We start from the raw sequence: 16,347 nt of genomic DNA, 5'->3' as shown, positions 1-16,347 counted from the left end.
GTTCACAGCAACAAAGGCAGGGAACTACTTCAGCAACTTGCAACCCAAAAATGTCTGACTAGCCACCCCTCATTTCCTGACAAAACCCAAAAATCTGGACCCATCCTACAATAAATAACCCCATCTCCTTCCTCTTTAGCCACCAATCCTATTTCAAGACTTTCAGGTATAATGTCTATTTTATAGATAAAGAAACTGCTGCTTAGGTTAAGAAAGTAGTTAGCCAAATTTCAAATCTAGGTCTGTCATACTTCAAAATTCTCCAGGGGCCTATTTCCTAGTTATCTAGCAGACTTTCCAATTCTGCATGCACAAGAGTTGATCAAGGGCATCTTAACTAAGGAATATTAAGATAAAGAAGTATGACTGAATTGAAGGAACCTCAGTTGTAGGTCATGAAGAGGCCAAGATGATTGCGATAAGGTCCTTGAATCTAAAAAATATTTATATAAGAAATATGTTGGTTGTAGGTAAATTAGAAAATATAAACAGGTTTCAAGGAAAATGGGCATTTAATCCCACTACCCAGAGAAAACTTCTGTGAATACTTTGTGGTGGGGTTTTTCTATTTATTTATACTTTTAAATTTATCTTAAATACACTTAAAATTATGACTATACTGTACTTAAAGTCCTTTTCTTTTTCCCTCATTAATAATAAATAATTATACAGAATGGATAGGAATTGTGTATCTAAAATCTCACCTTTCATATCTCTAACCACAATGGCCTAGATGGCCTGCTTATCTTAACTGGAGGGGGTGAATTAGATATTCTAATATAAAAAGCATTCCAAACCATGAAAAAGAACACAGTATAAATACAAACAACAGTAATAATTGCTACCATTTATTAAGCACTTACTAGGTCTTAAATATTTTGCTAAATACTTTACATACACAGTACAATAGTGCCAGGAAATCATGACAGCTGTATTTTTAAATTTTGGATCAATGACTTACTGAGTAGAAAGTTTTTTTCTACCCTACAAAAGTTTGATATTAAACTGACATTCCAATTGATATGATTAACTAGATTTCTAGAACTGTTTTCTTATAATGCATTTATAATGCTAAATGACTGGTCTCAAAGCTGTTTTCTTTTTCATGTTTAAAGATAAAATTAATTTGGCTTCCCTTTGTTTTTCACAATGGAATACTCTTTAGTGATACTACAGAATTCATTAAGAACTTCTCCAAAATAGAAATCTACTTAAGCCCCATTTTAAATCAGGGCTTCTCTTCTTGTTGAGCCACTTTGCAGGAGAAAAATAGCATACATATGCAATACAATATTCTGCTCAAATACATAACACTGATTGACTCCCACAAATACTGATTACTTTCTATTTGTCAAACACTGTTATACAGTATGTTATTACACAGTACCAATGTTAGATGTACCAGGACACCCTTTTTCAGTAACCATGGTTCCTAGAGTCCTGAATAACTTAAATAAATACCAGTCTAAGAACATTCTAAAGTCCTCTTAACTCTCAGCTGGACACTGTGGGAAGTAGAACATGGATATGTCCCACCCAGTTCAGAGGAAGGCATTATGAAAAAGTTCATATACATGATACAGAAAACTCCCCACATCCACTGCAGTAATCTCAAAAACTCTCCCAATTGCAGTATCCTTCTTTTATCATGAAAACCAGGAATATTATCAAGGAGGAATAAACCTGTCACTATATTCTTTACCCATAATTCCAAAGGTGTTTGTCCTGTAAGTTCTCCTGTCCTATCTTTGTGAGCTCTTAGCATTGTGTGATAGGCAGCATGACAGCTTCACACCAAGTACATTGCTTGCAACGGCAATAATTTATATACTTCGCATCAACTAGGGGAAGAGCGACAAACAGAAATTCTGACAATGGAAGCATAGGTTATCACCAAGATCTGTTTACAGGATAAAACATGCAAGGTAAACAGAGGGCTATAACACTGACTAATCCTGGAGAAACATGGGGGAGGAATCCAAACTGCTTAACAGGGCGAGAACAGTTCTCTCAATTATAATGGAATTCATTCATAACTCATATTTGGAATTATTTTTATGGTAGATGATATTCAAGTGATATTAAAGTGCTTCAAGCTAACTTCAGCAACTCCTGTAAAGCTTCTTGATGTTCATCATCAAGTTGGGATATGCATTCCAACCACAGTTCTTCATTAGTCTGTACCTGGCGCACGACATTGGCTAGGCGTTTGGCACAAGGATCTTCATAGTTAAGAGTCTCATTAGTTTTTGCTTCTGCAATTATACTGAGTATTTTGGGAAGATTGGAATTATTTGGACCGAGTACAACTGGGTGGTTACTTTCAACTAAGTCACAGAGAAAATTCAAAGTCTGAATAGCTTCCTCTTTATCCTCCTGCAGTGGAAGCCATGATAACCAGTATGGAAGTACTTCATCTACATTTACACAGCTAGGCTTAAACCTCAAAATCTTGCCTATTGCTGATATACAGTTCTCTGTGGCAATGACATTTTTTTTGGTTTTGGAATTTGCACACTTAATAACTTTTACCAGCAGTGGAACAGCTTCTGAACATAAAGAATGATAATCATCTCCACCAAACTGTGCCATAACACCCAGGCCATAAGCAGCAGCTTGCCTTACTTCAGGGTTGTTATCTCGCATATTTAATAGCATTGGCCACCGAAAGTATTCTACATATTTAAATGAGGTTGGACTACAGTGCTCTATAATATCATCAAATATGCATAATCCCCACTGTCTGTCTGGCCACGGCCTACTAGAACAAATTAGATTTACAATTAATGGAAGCAGCTGTTCAAACCATGGTAAAATCTTTTCTTTGTAACTACTAAATAATGAGTGCAAAATATCTGATACTTTGGTCAGAATGTAAACATCACATTCATCCTCATCTTGCAAGGACATTTCAACCTGTTGATCATAGTTTTCATCCTGTCTTTTAACCTGCCTCAGTTCTTGGTTTTTAAAGTGCCCTTCAAGTTTTGCTTTCAGTATTTCTCCCAATTCTTCCAAGTGTTCATCTTTAAGGCACCCATCTCCCATTACTTCAATGGACTTTGCAAAAGAACTCATTATTTCTGAGAGTACATCTGTATCAGGTTCAGTCCCAATAGCCTTGATTAAGGGATCACATATGAATTGCCACATCTGTGCAAGATACTGTGGGCCATGAATTCTTCCACATTCCAGGAGGAAAGGCATAGATTCAGCTGCTGCCACTCGAACATTGTCATGGAAATAAAATTTCAGTAAAGGAACCATCAGCTTTACAATTTGCTCTGTATATTCCACAAGCCCTTCCCTTAATTCCTTAGCATAGTAAACTAACATTTGGCAAGCAGTTGCTTTTGCTTCAAGTCCTGAAGTTTTAATTCCAAAACTTTGCTGGTCTCCAAGATTTACAAATTGCCAACCATCATCATCACTCATATTCTCCACATCTTGTGTGTCTAAGAGAGCAACATCAGGTTTAGCTGAAGCAGTCTTAATAAGAGGCTCAATAACCAGTGGGAGATACTGTTGAAAATCATTTCCAAGAATTTTACACATCCTAGCCCATGCTGAAACCATATAAGAAGTCTGAGGGTCATCATCTTCCATATTATTTAAGTCTGATTGTGTCTTCAACAACAGCTGCATCACATTTGATGCATCTTGCATAAATTTTTCCTTCCCAACAGCAAGACCAACATGGCTAATGCATTCAATAGTTTTTCCTTTCAGAAGCTTGAGTTCCTTTTGGGCAGCAAGTTCAACAATGTGCTTTAGTGATGGCATAAATATATCATAATATGGAACAAATTTTTCTTCTATTGTATCTGCAACTGAGGCTATGGTTGTCACAAGCTGTTCCAAGGCCAACTTAGTTCCATTCCGAATCAACTCTTGAAGTTTAATCACCAAGATGGAATGTAGATTTCTCATCATAGTATCCAAATATAGAACTAGCAATGATTTGGGGCAGTCTTCAATAAAAACAACAAGTGCAGAAGCTGCATGTGATTGTACACGCTGATTACCTTGATTTTCCATGGTACGCAACAGAGCCACAATCACTGTTTCATGGAATTTTTTTTGGAAGTGAGGTGCAAAATCTGTAGCCATCTGTCCAAGTGAAGTACAGGCAGCAGCCCTCACCCTGGGATGAGGATCCTGAAGAAAAAGCAAAACAAAGTTAACTGTTTCATCTAGAATTGGTTCCATTTGCTGATGGCACCCTTCTCCAATGGCAGATAAGGCCATTAATCCAGCATGTCGATATTTCCAGTCAGGGCTCTGAAGCATCTGCATGATATGCTCCTTAGTGATTGGTAAAACAAGTTTTCCACCAAGCCCACAAGCCAGTCTGTCTAGTGCACTCTCAGCAGCAACTGCATTGCTGTCAAAATCATCTTCTTCCATTTCATCAGCATTTACCCAGTCCTCATCATCTTGTAGATCAACCATCATTCCTAATATATGAGGAATAGCCTGTGCAATAATATTTGTATGTTTTTTCAACATTGGGGTTGCAGTTTCAGACAAGGTCACTATTACTTCAAGGGCCAGTTGGCGTTGCAGATTACTAAGTCTAGAGTCTCCACATAACTTTAGACTCAACTGCAGAGTCTCTTCTAAATAAGGACCCAAGTATTTAGGTACAGTATCTGCAATCTCAACAAGGGATTCTAATACTGAATCGTCATCCTGGTAGCATGAGTCATTCACAGCCTGTAAGATTCCAGGAAGCAAGTCTGCAAAGTCTTTGAAAAGAGCAATATTATTCTCATTGGCAAGTACAAATGCAGCTGCAGCTCTAGCGGATAATGTCCTGATTGCTGGATGTTCTTGATCTTGAATACACTGGTCCAACAACCGTTTGATGATATCCAAATCATGCCGTTCTTGGTTCCCAAAAATCCCAGGAAAGTGCCAGAAAACGTGAAGTGCAACTTCCCACAGAACCACATTTTTAGAGTAGATTGAATCAATAAGAAACTTCAGACCTTCCGGCCAGTGGTTAGTGCCAGCCTCATCTATCAAATTCCTAGCCAACACAGCAAAAATATCGCAAAGTTTTTTCCTCATACTAGCATGTGTTTCTAACTTAACAGCCAGTATCAGTTCAATCTTGACGTCCCTCTGAACATCAGAAGGCAGATTTGGATAGACTTCCTCAAACCCTGAGGACAAAAGCCGTCGTAGCAGTGCGGCAGCCATTTGTCTCACCTCATAACCTGCTCTTCTATTTCTGACGGCATCTAAGAGGAATGTAGTCTTACACAGACCTGGGATATTTTCATAGATTTCTTCTGCCTGCCTCCGCACCATACAGCTTGGATTGATAAGGTTCTTCAGAAGCTGGTAAAACTCTTGCTTTCCTGACACGGTCGCCGGTACCCCTGGTGCCACGGCCGCCGCCATCGCGCTCTGTCAAAGCCACCGCGACCGAGAAGTTAGGAGGGGGTCTGCGGCTCCAAGCAGTGACGCAAGCGAGGCGCCGGCGGCGATGGGCGGGGCCCGCTCGTTTCTTCGCTGCCAGGGTAACCGGGCTGGGCTTTAGGAAGTGAGGGGACGAGTGGCGGGGGAACGTGGGAACCGGTTGGAAGCTGGGGAATCCTTTATCTGTTTTCCAGTCAGATAAAAGTGCACCTGCAGAGGAGGGAAAAGGAAAGAAAATTATGATCTTGATTGTATTAGAGTGAGATTATGGGTGATTTCCCCCCTTAATTTCTAAACCGTATAGTTGCCCTAATAATTTTAAAACCATAAGTACACCTTGAAAACTGGCTCAGTAAAAGAAGCCGATCACAAAAGGCCACATATTGTATGATTGTATTTATATATATATATTTTAATTCTCACCTCAGGATGTTTATTGATTTTAAAGAGAGGAATGGGGAAACATCAATGGGTTGCCTCTGGAACTGGCTTTAATGGGGGATTGAACCCGCAACCTGTGTATGTGCCCTGACTTGGATGGAGCCCGCAACAGTTTGGTATATCAGACCACGCTCCAATCAAGCCACCCGGAGTGTGCTGATTTCATCTGCAATATATGAAAGGTCTTGAATAGACAAATCTATTCAGAGGCTGGGGGGGGGGGGGTGGCGGTGAGAATGGAGAATGACAGCTGTTAGCTATGGGGTTTCTTTCTGGGTGATGAAGATGTAAAGATGAAAATTGATCGTGGTGATGGTTGTACACCTCTGTGATTATACTAAAAACCACTGAATTGCACAATGTAGATTGGTGAATTGTAAGGCATGTGAATAATACCTCAATAAAGTTGTTTATCAGGTAAGTGGAATAAACAATAAAGACAATTATGACCACCCCTCTACCACACCTAATCAGTAGAGCAGTGGCACTCAAACTCTGGTATGTTTCAGAATTATTTGGCTTATGGACTATAATAAAGAATGATTAAACAACTAAGTATGGTGTGGAAAGTGACCTGGGCTTGTAATCAGAAGACCTGAAGCCTGGTCTTATGAAGGTTCCCATTTGCCTAAAATGGGCCAATCTGAATATCAAAAAGAATAATGCCTGACATGGATTAAAATACATAAAAGATATAAACAAATTGATGAGTTTATAATATTAACAAAAGCCACTAATTCATTGGTCATCTTTGGTTACCAACTCTGAACACTGAGAGAAAGAAAATAGTCAAAGTTTTTCCTTTCATTCTTGTCCAAACTGTATTTCAGGTAAACTAGATAGTTGATGGAAATTCATTCTTCTTTATAGAATCCCACCTAATAAGTGCACAAAGAATGCTAGAATCAGAAAATTTGTGTCATAACAAAATAAAATAATTAATCGAGGTAACACTAAGCAATGGAAGCTAAAGTCATTAAATGATACATTGGTTGGGGATTTAATAATAAAGGTATTTGGCTGAAACCACCTGAAATTACAGATTAATGTTAATATCATTAAAAGTAGGATAAACCAGAGGTGTCATTTACCTGCCATCTTTCAGCTCCACATCCATACCTCCGATAATTTGTTCTCCAATGGTGAGATTAGGTTCTGGAAACAAAATTTCTTTTTATAGTTGGATGCCTGGTAGTTTTCACCAATAGAAGCCACTAGAGATTGGAGGGTAGATTGCCTCAGCAGTGGCCCTTCCTCCTGGTTGCAGCAGTTTCCTTTCTCTTACAATACTCAAAAAAAATCCATTCTCTTCCATCTCTGCAGAGACACCAGCAGTAACTCCTGTCACAGATGTTTCATTCACAGCTCTGGGAGGTCCCTTCTCTGAACTTACAGTTATCAGAGCCATTTTCTTTCCTCAGCTTTAGGGATGATAACAGCTCCTTTAGTTGTATTTTTCTACTATCTCAGTGCTATTTATTTATTCTTTCAGGTCTTTCACACCTGTGTAACAAATCCCTTAAATTAAATTTTCTCCTGAAGTACTTAGTGTGGTTTGTTTTCCCAAATGGACCTTTACTCATCTACCAGGCATTAAGTGATACATTCATAAGTACACTGCACCTAAGAAGTATTTTTAATTCAGGTTTATTGAGGTATAATTTACATGGAATAAAATTCACCAATTATAAGTGTATGATTAAATGAGTTTTGACAGTTAAGCAACCATGACCACAATCACATATAGAACGTTTTCATTATCCCCAAAAGTTCTTTTGGGTTCCTCAGAAGATAATCTCCTTTCCCCACTCTTGGCTCCAAAGCAACCACTGATGTTATTTCTTTTGCTATAACTTTGTCTCTTCTAAAATTTCATGTAAATGGAATTATTTGGCATGTGGCTTTTTGTGTCTAGCTACTTTCACTTAGCACAATGCTTCTGACATTCATCCACTCTGTGGTTTGTTCCTTTTCATTACATCATGTGAAAATAGTAGTATTGCATCATATAAGTACACCACAGTTTGTTCATGCATTCACCAACTGATAAATTCTATTAGCTGTCATTTTAAGAAAAAAGACAAAGCAAACATATTAAACTACCTAATAAAGAGAAAACACTTTAAAAAGTACCTCTTGTATACTACTACTACTAACAATAATATTAGGCTTACAAAATTAAATATATCTGATTAGTTAGAGATAATGTTTTGGACAGTTCCTTAGGTAATAGACAAAATATAAATTATGAAAAGGACCAGTCCAATTGGGTAATATATTTGGTAAGATCTTCTTGGACAATGCCAAAACATATTTATCTGCATCTTTAGCTGGGGTGAGAAGTAACCCTGACTTTCTAGGTAAGTTGAGGAAATTGTAACGCCAGGAAGAAGTAATAACAATAATGAGATGTACAGAAATGTGAGACCATTAGTATTAGTATGAGCTGGTTGTTCTCCTGAGAGTCTATCTGCACCGCCAAGAATGGCTGTGCAGTCCGACTCGGGAGTGACAATCCCTGCCGCACTTGTTACAGGTGAAGGCAGATGGCTGTTGTTGCTGCTGTTGACGCTGCTTCCGCCTCGATCTTTTCTGGACCGCCTCCTCGTTGCGCGCAGCCTCTGCGCGTGACATACCTTGCCTGACCGCGAGCCTCCAGGCTAGGCGGTCGTCTACTTGAACTTCCCATGTGTTGAGATTGATGGAGCATTGTGTCATATCCTTTTTGCAGATGTCTTTGAACTGCAGTTTTGGGCGCCCTGTCATCCTCTGGCCTTCTGCTAGCTCGCCGTAGAGGAGGTCTTTGGGAATACGGCCTGCATCCATTCTTTTGACATGGCCGAGCCACCTGAGGCGTCTCTCACTAAGAACTGCATGCAAACTGCTCATGTTGGCTCGCTTCAGCACCTCGGTGTTGGGAACCTTATCCTGCCAGGCGACATGCAGGACGCGTCGCAGGCACCTCATGTGGAAGCTGTTGAGTTTCCTTTCGTGCCTTGCGTAGGTGGTCCACGTCTCGCTGCCATAGAGGAGAGTGCTGAGTACGCAGGCTTGGTAGATGCGCAGTCTGGTTTTCTCAGTGAGGCTGGAATTGTTCCACGCTCGCCGGTTCAGTTTGGCCATAACTGGTGGCTGCCCTGGCGATTCTCCGGTTGACCTCCAAGTCAACTGACAGAGAGCTCGAGATGGTGGACCCGAGGTAAGTGAAGTCGTTGACAACCTCCAGGGTGTATCCGTCGATGGTGATGCATGGGGGAGTCCCCATGCCTTGAGCCATAACGTTTGTCTTCGTCAGGCTGATGGCTAGTCCGAACTCCTTGCATGCGTGGGAAAGGCAAGTGACTAGCTGCTGGAGTCCCTCTTCGGAGTGTGATGTCAAGGCTGCGTCGTCGGCGAAGAGCATCTCACGGATGAGCACCTCTTTGACTTTGGTCTTGGCTCGTAGACGGGCCAGGTTGTAGAGCTTGCCATCGGATCTGGTGTGAATGAAGACACCAGACTCTCAAGAAGCTACGCCATCGTCTCTCGAGACGGACGGCTGCTGATGATGATGATGGTTGTTCTCCATTTCACCCCTCCCTCCTTACCTTCTCTGCCTTTTCCTGTAGCCCAGGAATCTGACACCTATAGACTGCATCACTCAGGTGCCCCTGCTCTCTGGTTTCTGGTTGAAATGACCAATGAGAGGCCTTTACAAAAGACTGGAAAGAGGAGCTAAGGTATTTAGTCCCCATCCCTCCACTCTGTTCTATCCTTACATTTTTGCAGTTTTGGTATTTGCTTCATTCTACAGTTACAGTGCTTATAAGGGGAAGGAAGAGATCTTCTTCCACGTTATAAACTCTTTCTAGGCTCATTCTTTTTCATAACCCCTTTAGGCCTAAAGATGATAAAAGTGTATAATTATTTCTAGTTCCTGTGTTCTCTTAACCTTGCCTGCATCTTTGTAAATAATCCTTTCAGTATATTTTCTTTTTTTATTAAATTTATTGGGGTGACATTGATTAATAGGATCATATAAGTTTCAAGTGTAGATTTCTGTGATACATGATCTGTATATTACATTGTGTGCTCACCACCCAAAGTCAAATCACCTTCTGTCAGCATATATTTGGCTCCCTTTACCCTTTACTACCTCCCACTCTCTTCCCTCTGGTAACCACCATACTGTTGTCTGTGTTTATAAGTTTCAGTTTTATATCCCACATATGAGTGAAGTTATATGGTTCTTAGCTTTTTCTGACTGACATTTCGCTTAGCATAATATTCTCAAGGTTCATCCGTGTTGTCACAAATGGCAGTATTTCATCTTTTCTTATGGGTGAGTAGTACATAGTAGTAGTATATATGTACCACATCTTTATCCAAACATCTATCAAAGGACACTTCGGTGTTTCCATGTATTTGCCATCGTGAATTGTGCTGTGGTGAACATAGGGGTGCATATATCTTTGCAAATAAATGTTTTCAAGTTTTGGGGGTAGACACCAGAGGAGATGAAGAAGCACAAGAAGGCATCACTCTTCTGCCTGAGTGAAGACAAGAAGAACATCATTCTGGAGGAGGGCAAGGGGATCCTGGTAGGTGATGTGGGCCAGACTGGAGAGAACTCCTATGCTACCTTTGTGAAGATGCTGCCGGACAAAGACTGCCACTATGCCCTCTAAGACACAACCTATGAGATCAAGGAGAGCAAGAAGGAGGACCTGGTATTTATCTTCTGGGCCCCTGAATCTGCACCCCTTAAGAGCAGAATGATTTATGCCAGATCCAAGGATGCCATCAAGAAGAAGCTGACAGGGATCAAGCATGAATTACAAGCAAACTGCTATGAGGAAGCCTTTGTAAGCCCCCTCCAGCCCCCTGCCTGGAGCATCTGGAAGCCTGAGACCTGCCTGTGGGGGTTGCAGGCTGTCCCCTTCCTGCCAGACCAGAGGGGCTGGGGAAATTCCAGCAGGGGGAGGGCACTCCCTTCACCCAGTTGCCAAACAGCCCCCCACCCCCTAGACCTTCCTCCTCCCTTCACCCCTGACGGTTCTGGTCTTCCCAAACAGCTTTTGATCTTCTGATTCCTCTTTGGTTGAAGCAGACCAAGTACCCCCCTAGGCACTCCAGTTTGGGAGGGGCATGTATTTTTTAATGACACTCTAACTCCCTACGTGTCCCCTTTCCCATGCTGCCAACTTCTAACTGCAATAGTGACTGTGCTTGTCTGTTTAGTTCTGTGTATAAATGGAATGTTGTGGAGATGATCCCTCCCCATGCCACCTGGTTCTCCTCCCCTTTTCCACCTGGTCATACCCACTCATGGAAGCAGGACCAGTAAGGGACCTTCAATTTTAAAAAAGGAAAACAATAAAAAAGACTCACTTTATAAAAAAGAGAGAGAGAGAGGTTGCTGGGTCATATGATAATTTTATTCTTCATTTTTGAGGAACCATAGTGTTTTCCACAGTGGCTGTACCAGTTTACATTTCCACCAGCAGTGAATGTGGGTTCCTTTTCTCCACAGTCTCTCCAACATTTGTTACTTGTTTTGTTGATAATAGCCATTCTAACAAGTGTGAGCTGGTATTTCATTGTAGTTTTGATTTACATTTCCCTAATAGCTGGTCAAGTTGAACATCTTTTCATCTATCTGTTGGCCATATGTACATCTTCTTGGGATAAGTGTCTGTTCAGATCCTCTGTCCATTTTTAAATTGGATTTTTTGTTGGTTTGGTGTTGAGTTGTATAAGTTCTTTATATATTTTGGATATTAACCCCTAGTCAAAGGTTTTGTTTGCAAATATCATCTCCCATTTGGTTTGATGCCTTTTTGTTTTATTGTTGATTTATTTTGATATGCAGAAGCTTTTAATTTGATATAGTACTATTGATTTATTTTTGCCACTACTTCCCTTGCCTTTGAGGTCAAATTCATAAAATTTCTATATTATCAAGGTCCATAAATTTAGTGCCTATATTTTATGTGATTTACTGTTTCATATCTCATATTGAGGTCTTCAAACCATTTTGAATTATTTTTTGTACATGGAGACAAACTACAGTTTAGTTTTATTCTTTTGCATATGGCTTTCCAATTTTCCCAGCACCATTTATTGAAGAGGTTTTCTCTTCTCCAGAGTGTGTTTTTGGCTCCTTTGTCAAGAATTATTTGCCCATATACATGTGGTTTTATTTTTGGGCTCTCAATTCTGTTCCATTGTCTGTATGCCTGTTTTTTTCTGCTAATACCACAGTGTTTTGGTTATTGTACATTCTCTTTTAATACTTTCTAAATATGTTTTCTGTTCCTTGTCAGGAATTTGACATGAACTTATAGATTCATTAAATCTGAAGTAAGAAAAAAAGCAGAAATTAATAAAACCAAAGATTAAAAAGGTAATTTAACAAAAAAGATATTTTAAAATTGTAACTATTATTATCCTTGATAAACTAATTACACAAATACATAGAATTAATACCACTAAAACTCTTTTAGGGTAATTTATAGAATATGACCACACAGTGACAGTGAAATTATTTGAAAAATCAAAGAGTCAAAAGTACAAAATATTTATATTCTACTTAATAAATGGCCAGAGCAGATGACTTACCAGTAAAGAAATATAACCTATAAGTCTTGACCTGAAAAAAAAATTCTCTATTTTGGTAGTAATTAAAGTAAAGCAGTTATAGGTACAACTACATTTCTACATAACTATTCAAGATAAATCACACCAACAACAGAGCTTTGATGGACTGTTGGAAAATAAACATATTACTAGTGACTCCCAATGAGTTGGCTGAGAACCTAGAATAGTAGTGACAAAAGTCTTTGATGCAGTGATTCCACCTTGGGTAATAGATTCTAAGTAGATGATACAAAGGAAGACAAAAATGAAGTACATGTTTTTTATACTGGATGTATATTAGAATACTGAAAAAACTGAAAGTAACCATACAATGGGTAGTATAATTATTGAATACACTGATATTTTAAGACATGTTGAATTGTTAATGTGGGATAAAAGGGGATATACAATAAGTACACACTACATATACTTTGTATAAAAGTATGGCTCTATGTCATTGGGTTTAGTTTTCCTGGAAAATTTCTTAGATTTCTGACTTTTTTTTTTTATACAAGGACTACTTTATTCAAACCTATCAGAGAAATGGACAAGTTGGGTCACCAACTAAGCCTCATGTTTTATTTTATTTTTATTTTTTTGCTTTTAATTTTTTTCCCACTAAAAATTTGTTTGTTTTTCTATTACAATTGTTCCACTTTTTTTCCCCATTGCTTCCCCCCATCCTGCCCACACTTTCTCCCACAGTCAATCCCCACCCCGTTGTCTATGTCCATGGCTCACTTTTACATGTTCTTTGACTAGACCCTTCCATTTCTTACTCCCCTTCTCAACCCCCTTAAAGCCTCATGTTTTAAAGCATAGGCCAGTAATTTTGTATATGAGAGTATACACTGCTATATATAAATTAACTGATAAGACCACAACTTTTCAATGTTTAAAAGAGAATAAGCTTCCCTGTAAATGTAGCACCTCTGTGACATTTTAACTTTAGCATTCTTCTTCTTCCTCATCCTTTCCTTCAAAAGAATCCACACCAGCCTTCTCATAGTTCTTCTCAAGGGCACCATGTCTTCACAGACCTCAGAAAAATCTCCTTCCTCTATACTCTCACCCACATACCAGTGAACAAAGGCACACTTGGCATTCATCAGGTCAAACTTGTGGTCCAGGTGAGTTCAGGCCTCAGCGATTGCCATGATGTTGTTCAGCATGTACACAGCTTGCTGTATTTTGGCCAGGTCTATGCCAGGTACCACAGTGGGAGGCTGGTAATTAATGCTAACTTAATGGTAAGATTTCTGATTTATTTTAAAGATGTTAATTTGCACAGCAATTTAGTACAACATTATAAATTTGTGGCATTTACTTGGTCTTTATCTAAGAATACTTTAAATAAAGAAAATGATGTATGAACAAAGTTAATAAAAACATTATAAAAAGTGATAGAATTATGGCTGGACCAATGAGTACTCTTAGGGAACAATTATAAAACCTTATACTGTAGATTAGCGGCATTACAAGCCATTCATTGACAATGGCTACAGAACCCTTTCTAGGATCAGAGAAATCAAGTAACTTTTGGCACCTGTGATGAGTGGCAATGGAAGAAATTCCCTGGTAAGCCCATAATATAAGTCTTTTCCTCCTTTTATTTATACATTAAGATAAATCTAAAGCAACATCAGTTAGTTTTTTGAAATATTTCTAGTCAATGTAGCCTTCCTGTGAAGATTAATTCTATAGAGCAAGAGAAATGGAGAGATACCAATGAAAAATAGAAGACCATTGAAAAAGCAAGACTCTTCTTTCAATAAAGGAAATAAAAATTAAGACTTGAAGGCCAAGAATCAAAATAAAACTATCAACACTGATTATGCAGCACTAATAGTGGAAAGGGCTTAGGAGGTAGACAGAGATACATTCAAATTTGAACTTCATTCCTTATGATGGGTGAGACTTTGGGAGAGTCACCATGTAAACTTCTTCAAGCTACAGTTTGCTCATTTTTAATAGGGAATAATGAGACCTAATTCACTGGGTCATTGTGACATCTAAATGAGATAAAGTATAGATGAGGAAAGTTTTTGAAAATTAGCATCATGTGGGTTGTTTTTCTCCATTTGTTTCCCCTTCCCCATTTTCCCAGAAGGTCCTTTATGTACCTCTTCCTTGGGAGTTACTTATAAGAAAGAAAGCAGTTCTTTGAAGACAAAGGGTTTTTCTTTTTTGTTTGTTTTGTTTTGTGAAAGCTTAAACCCATTGAGGAGACTGTTTTAGGTATGGGGGTAGAGGGTAAGAAATAGAAACAGAGAGAAAGTGGTTGTTGTCCACAGGTTTATGGGGGGTGAAGGATGTTCTATGAGTATGGGGAAATACTCTGCTCCTGGTGGCTGGATCTCCACAGGTGTGTGTGTGTGGCGTACAGGTGAGACTGGATACAAATATTGGAGCTCCCAGCCCTGGCAAATATCACTGTGCCCAAAAGGAGGTGGTATGGTAATCACATACTTCCAAGGGACTACTTGAGCTTGGGTAATGTACATCTCTAGTGTGGCCCAAAGTGTGGACCAATGGCTATAGAGGTCTCTCCATTTATTTTGCTCTTTATTAGACCCTTGGACCTTTATGTAGCTCAGTTGGATGTGAGTGTTTCTTTGCCCATATTCCCTTGAAGTCACAGCTTAAGACAAAGGTAGGTAATTTATCTGGGAATTAATCCCAAAGATCAGGAATATAGTGCAGGGAATGAGGGGAAGTCATTGCAAAGCTGCATTATCAGATTGGTCACTGTCATGGGCTGAAATAAAAATTTTCCACCAAAGAGACTGGAAACAAGGGAGAACTGTTTGTTCATCTGCTTCTGCCTCCTCTTGCTTGGGACATTAAGCTCTGGTTTGCACCTCTGTTAAGTGCTGAGCACTTTCCCACAGAAAGGAATCAGAGAAGCCCAGAGGCAGGAAGGGAGAGAAACAAGACACAGGCTTGAGGCGAGCTCCTGTCTGTGCAGGGATCTCTTTGCGGCAGCTATAGCTGGAATCTGAGTTGAGGTCCCAAGGATATGAAGTGGGGCTCCAGGTATCTGAAACAGGGAAAGAGGTTCAATAATGACTGGCACAAAGACTTTTAAAAATTCATTTTCCTTCTGATTAAAAAAGTAATGCATATGTTTTTGGAATAGAAACAAATTTAATTTTATTAAATGCAAATGTAGGCTTTTTGATATATCCTTATTTGGGGTCTAAGATTTAATGTTGCTATGATAGCACAATGCCTAACATAACAGGTACTTTAAAAAATCAATTAGTTCTTTTTCTCTAATCATACATCAATACACATAAGTATATGCACACAACATATACAGTTGATCATTGAACAACACAACATGGGGGTTAGAGGTGCTGATCCCCTACCGTTGCCCCTAGTTGAATATCTGTGTATAACTTTTGACTCCACCAGGACTGGTTCCAGGACACTGCCCAACCCTCACATCCCTATTCCACCCCACCCCCTCATATACCAAAACCTCAGGATGCTCAAGTCTCTTATATAAAATGCATAGAACAATGCATACAGTTGGTCCTCTGTATCCACCAGATTCCCAGTCACAGATCAAAAATACTCTCTTCCATCTGGGATTGGTTGAATCTACAGATGCAAAACCCAGAGAAATGGAAGACTGTATATTTATTTTTAAAAATCCACATATAGGTTGACCTGCAAAATTTAAACTCATGTTGTTCAAGGGTCAACTGTATACACACACCCCTGTCTGAAAAAGAAGGGGAAAAATTCTGAGGCTGTGCTTTGATTCCACTGTGAATGGAATTTGCACTTGTGTGATGTTAGAATTTGGCTCTGAAACTCCAAAAAACTGGACTGGGATCTCTCTGCCTCCCCAAT

General features: G+C 39.3%; 1 protein-coding gene and 1 pseudogene across 1 annotated transcript; one reads left to right on the top strand and one right to left on the bottom strand.

Moving 5' to 3' along the window:
- Positions 1–835: 835 nt before the first annotated feature.
- On the bottom strand, positions 836–5,439 carry RANBP6 (RAN binding protein 6). The gene has a single exon (XM_090274116.1). The coding sequence runs from the start codon at positions 5,407–5,409 to the stop codon at positions 2,092–2,094; it is 3,318 nt and encodes a 1,105-aa protein (XP_090130242.1). The 5' UTR covers positions 5,410–5,439; the 3' UTR covers positions 836–2,091.
- Positions 5,440–10,622: 5,183 nt separating this feature from the next.
- LOC150013033 (protein LSM12 pseudogene) overlaps positions 10,623–16,347 on the top strand; it is a 56,328-nt pseudogene continuing 50,603 nt past the window's right edge.

Source organism: Furipterus horrens, unplaced genomic scaffold (genome assembly GCF_987537825.1).
Source record: "Furipterus horrens unplaced genomic scaffold, mFurHor1.1.pri manual_scaffold_4, whole genome shotgun sequence".
Lineage (NCBI taxonomy): Eukaryota > Metazoa > Chordata > Mammalia > Chiroptera > Furipteridae > Furipterus > Furipterus horrens.
This window is presented reverse-complemented; position numbering and strand designations above follow the sequence as displayed.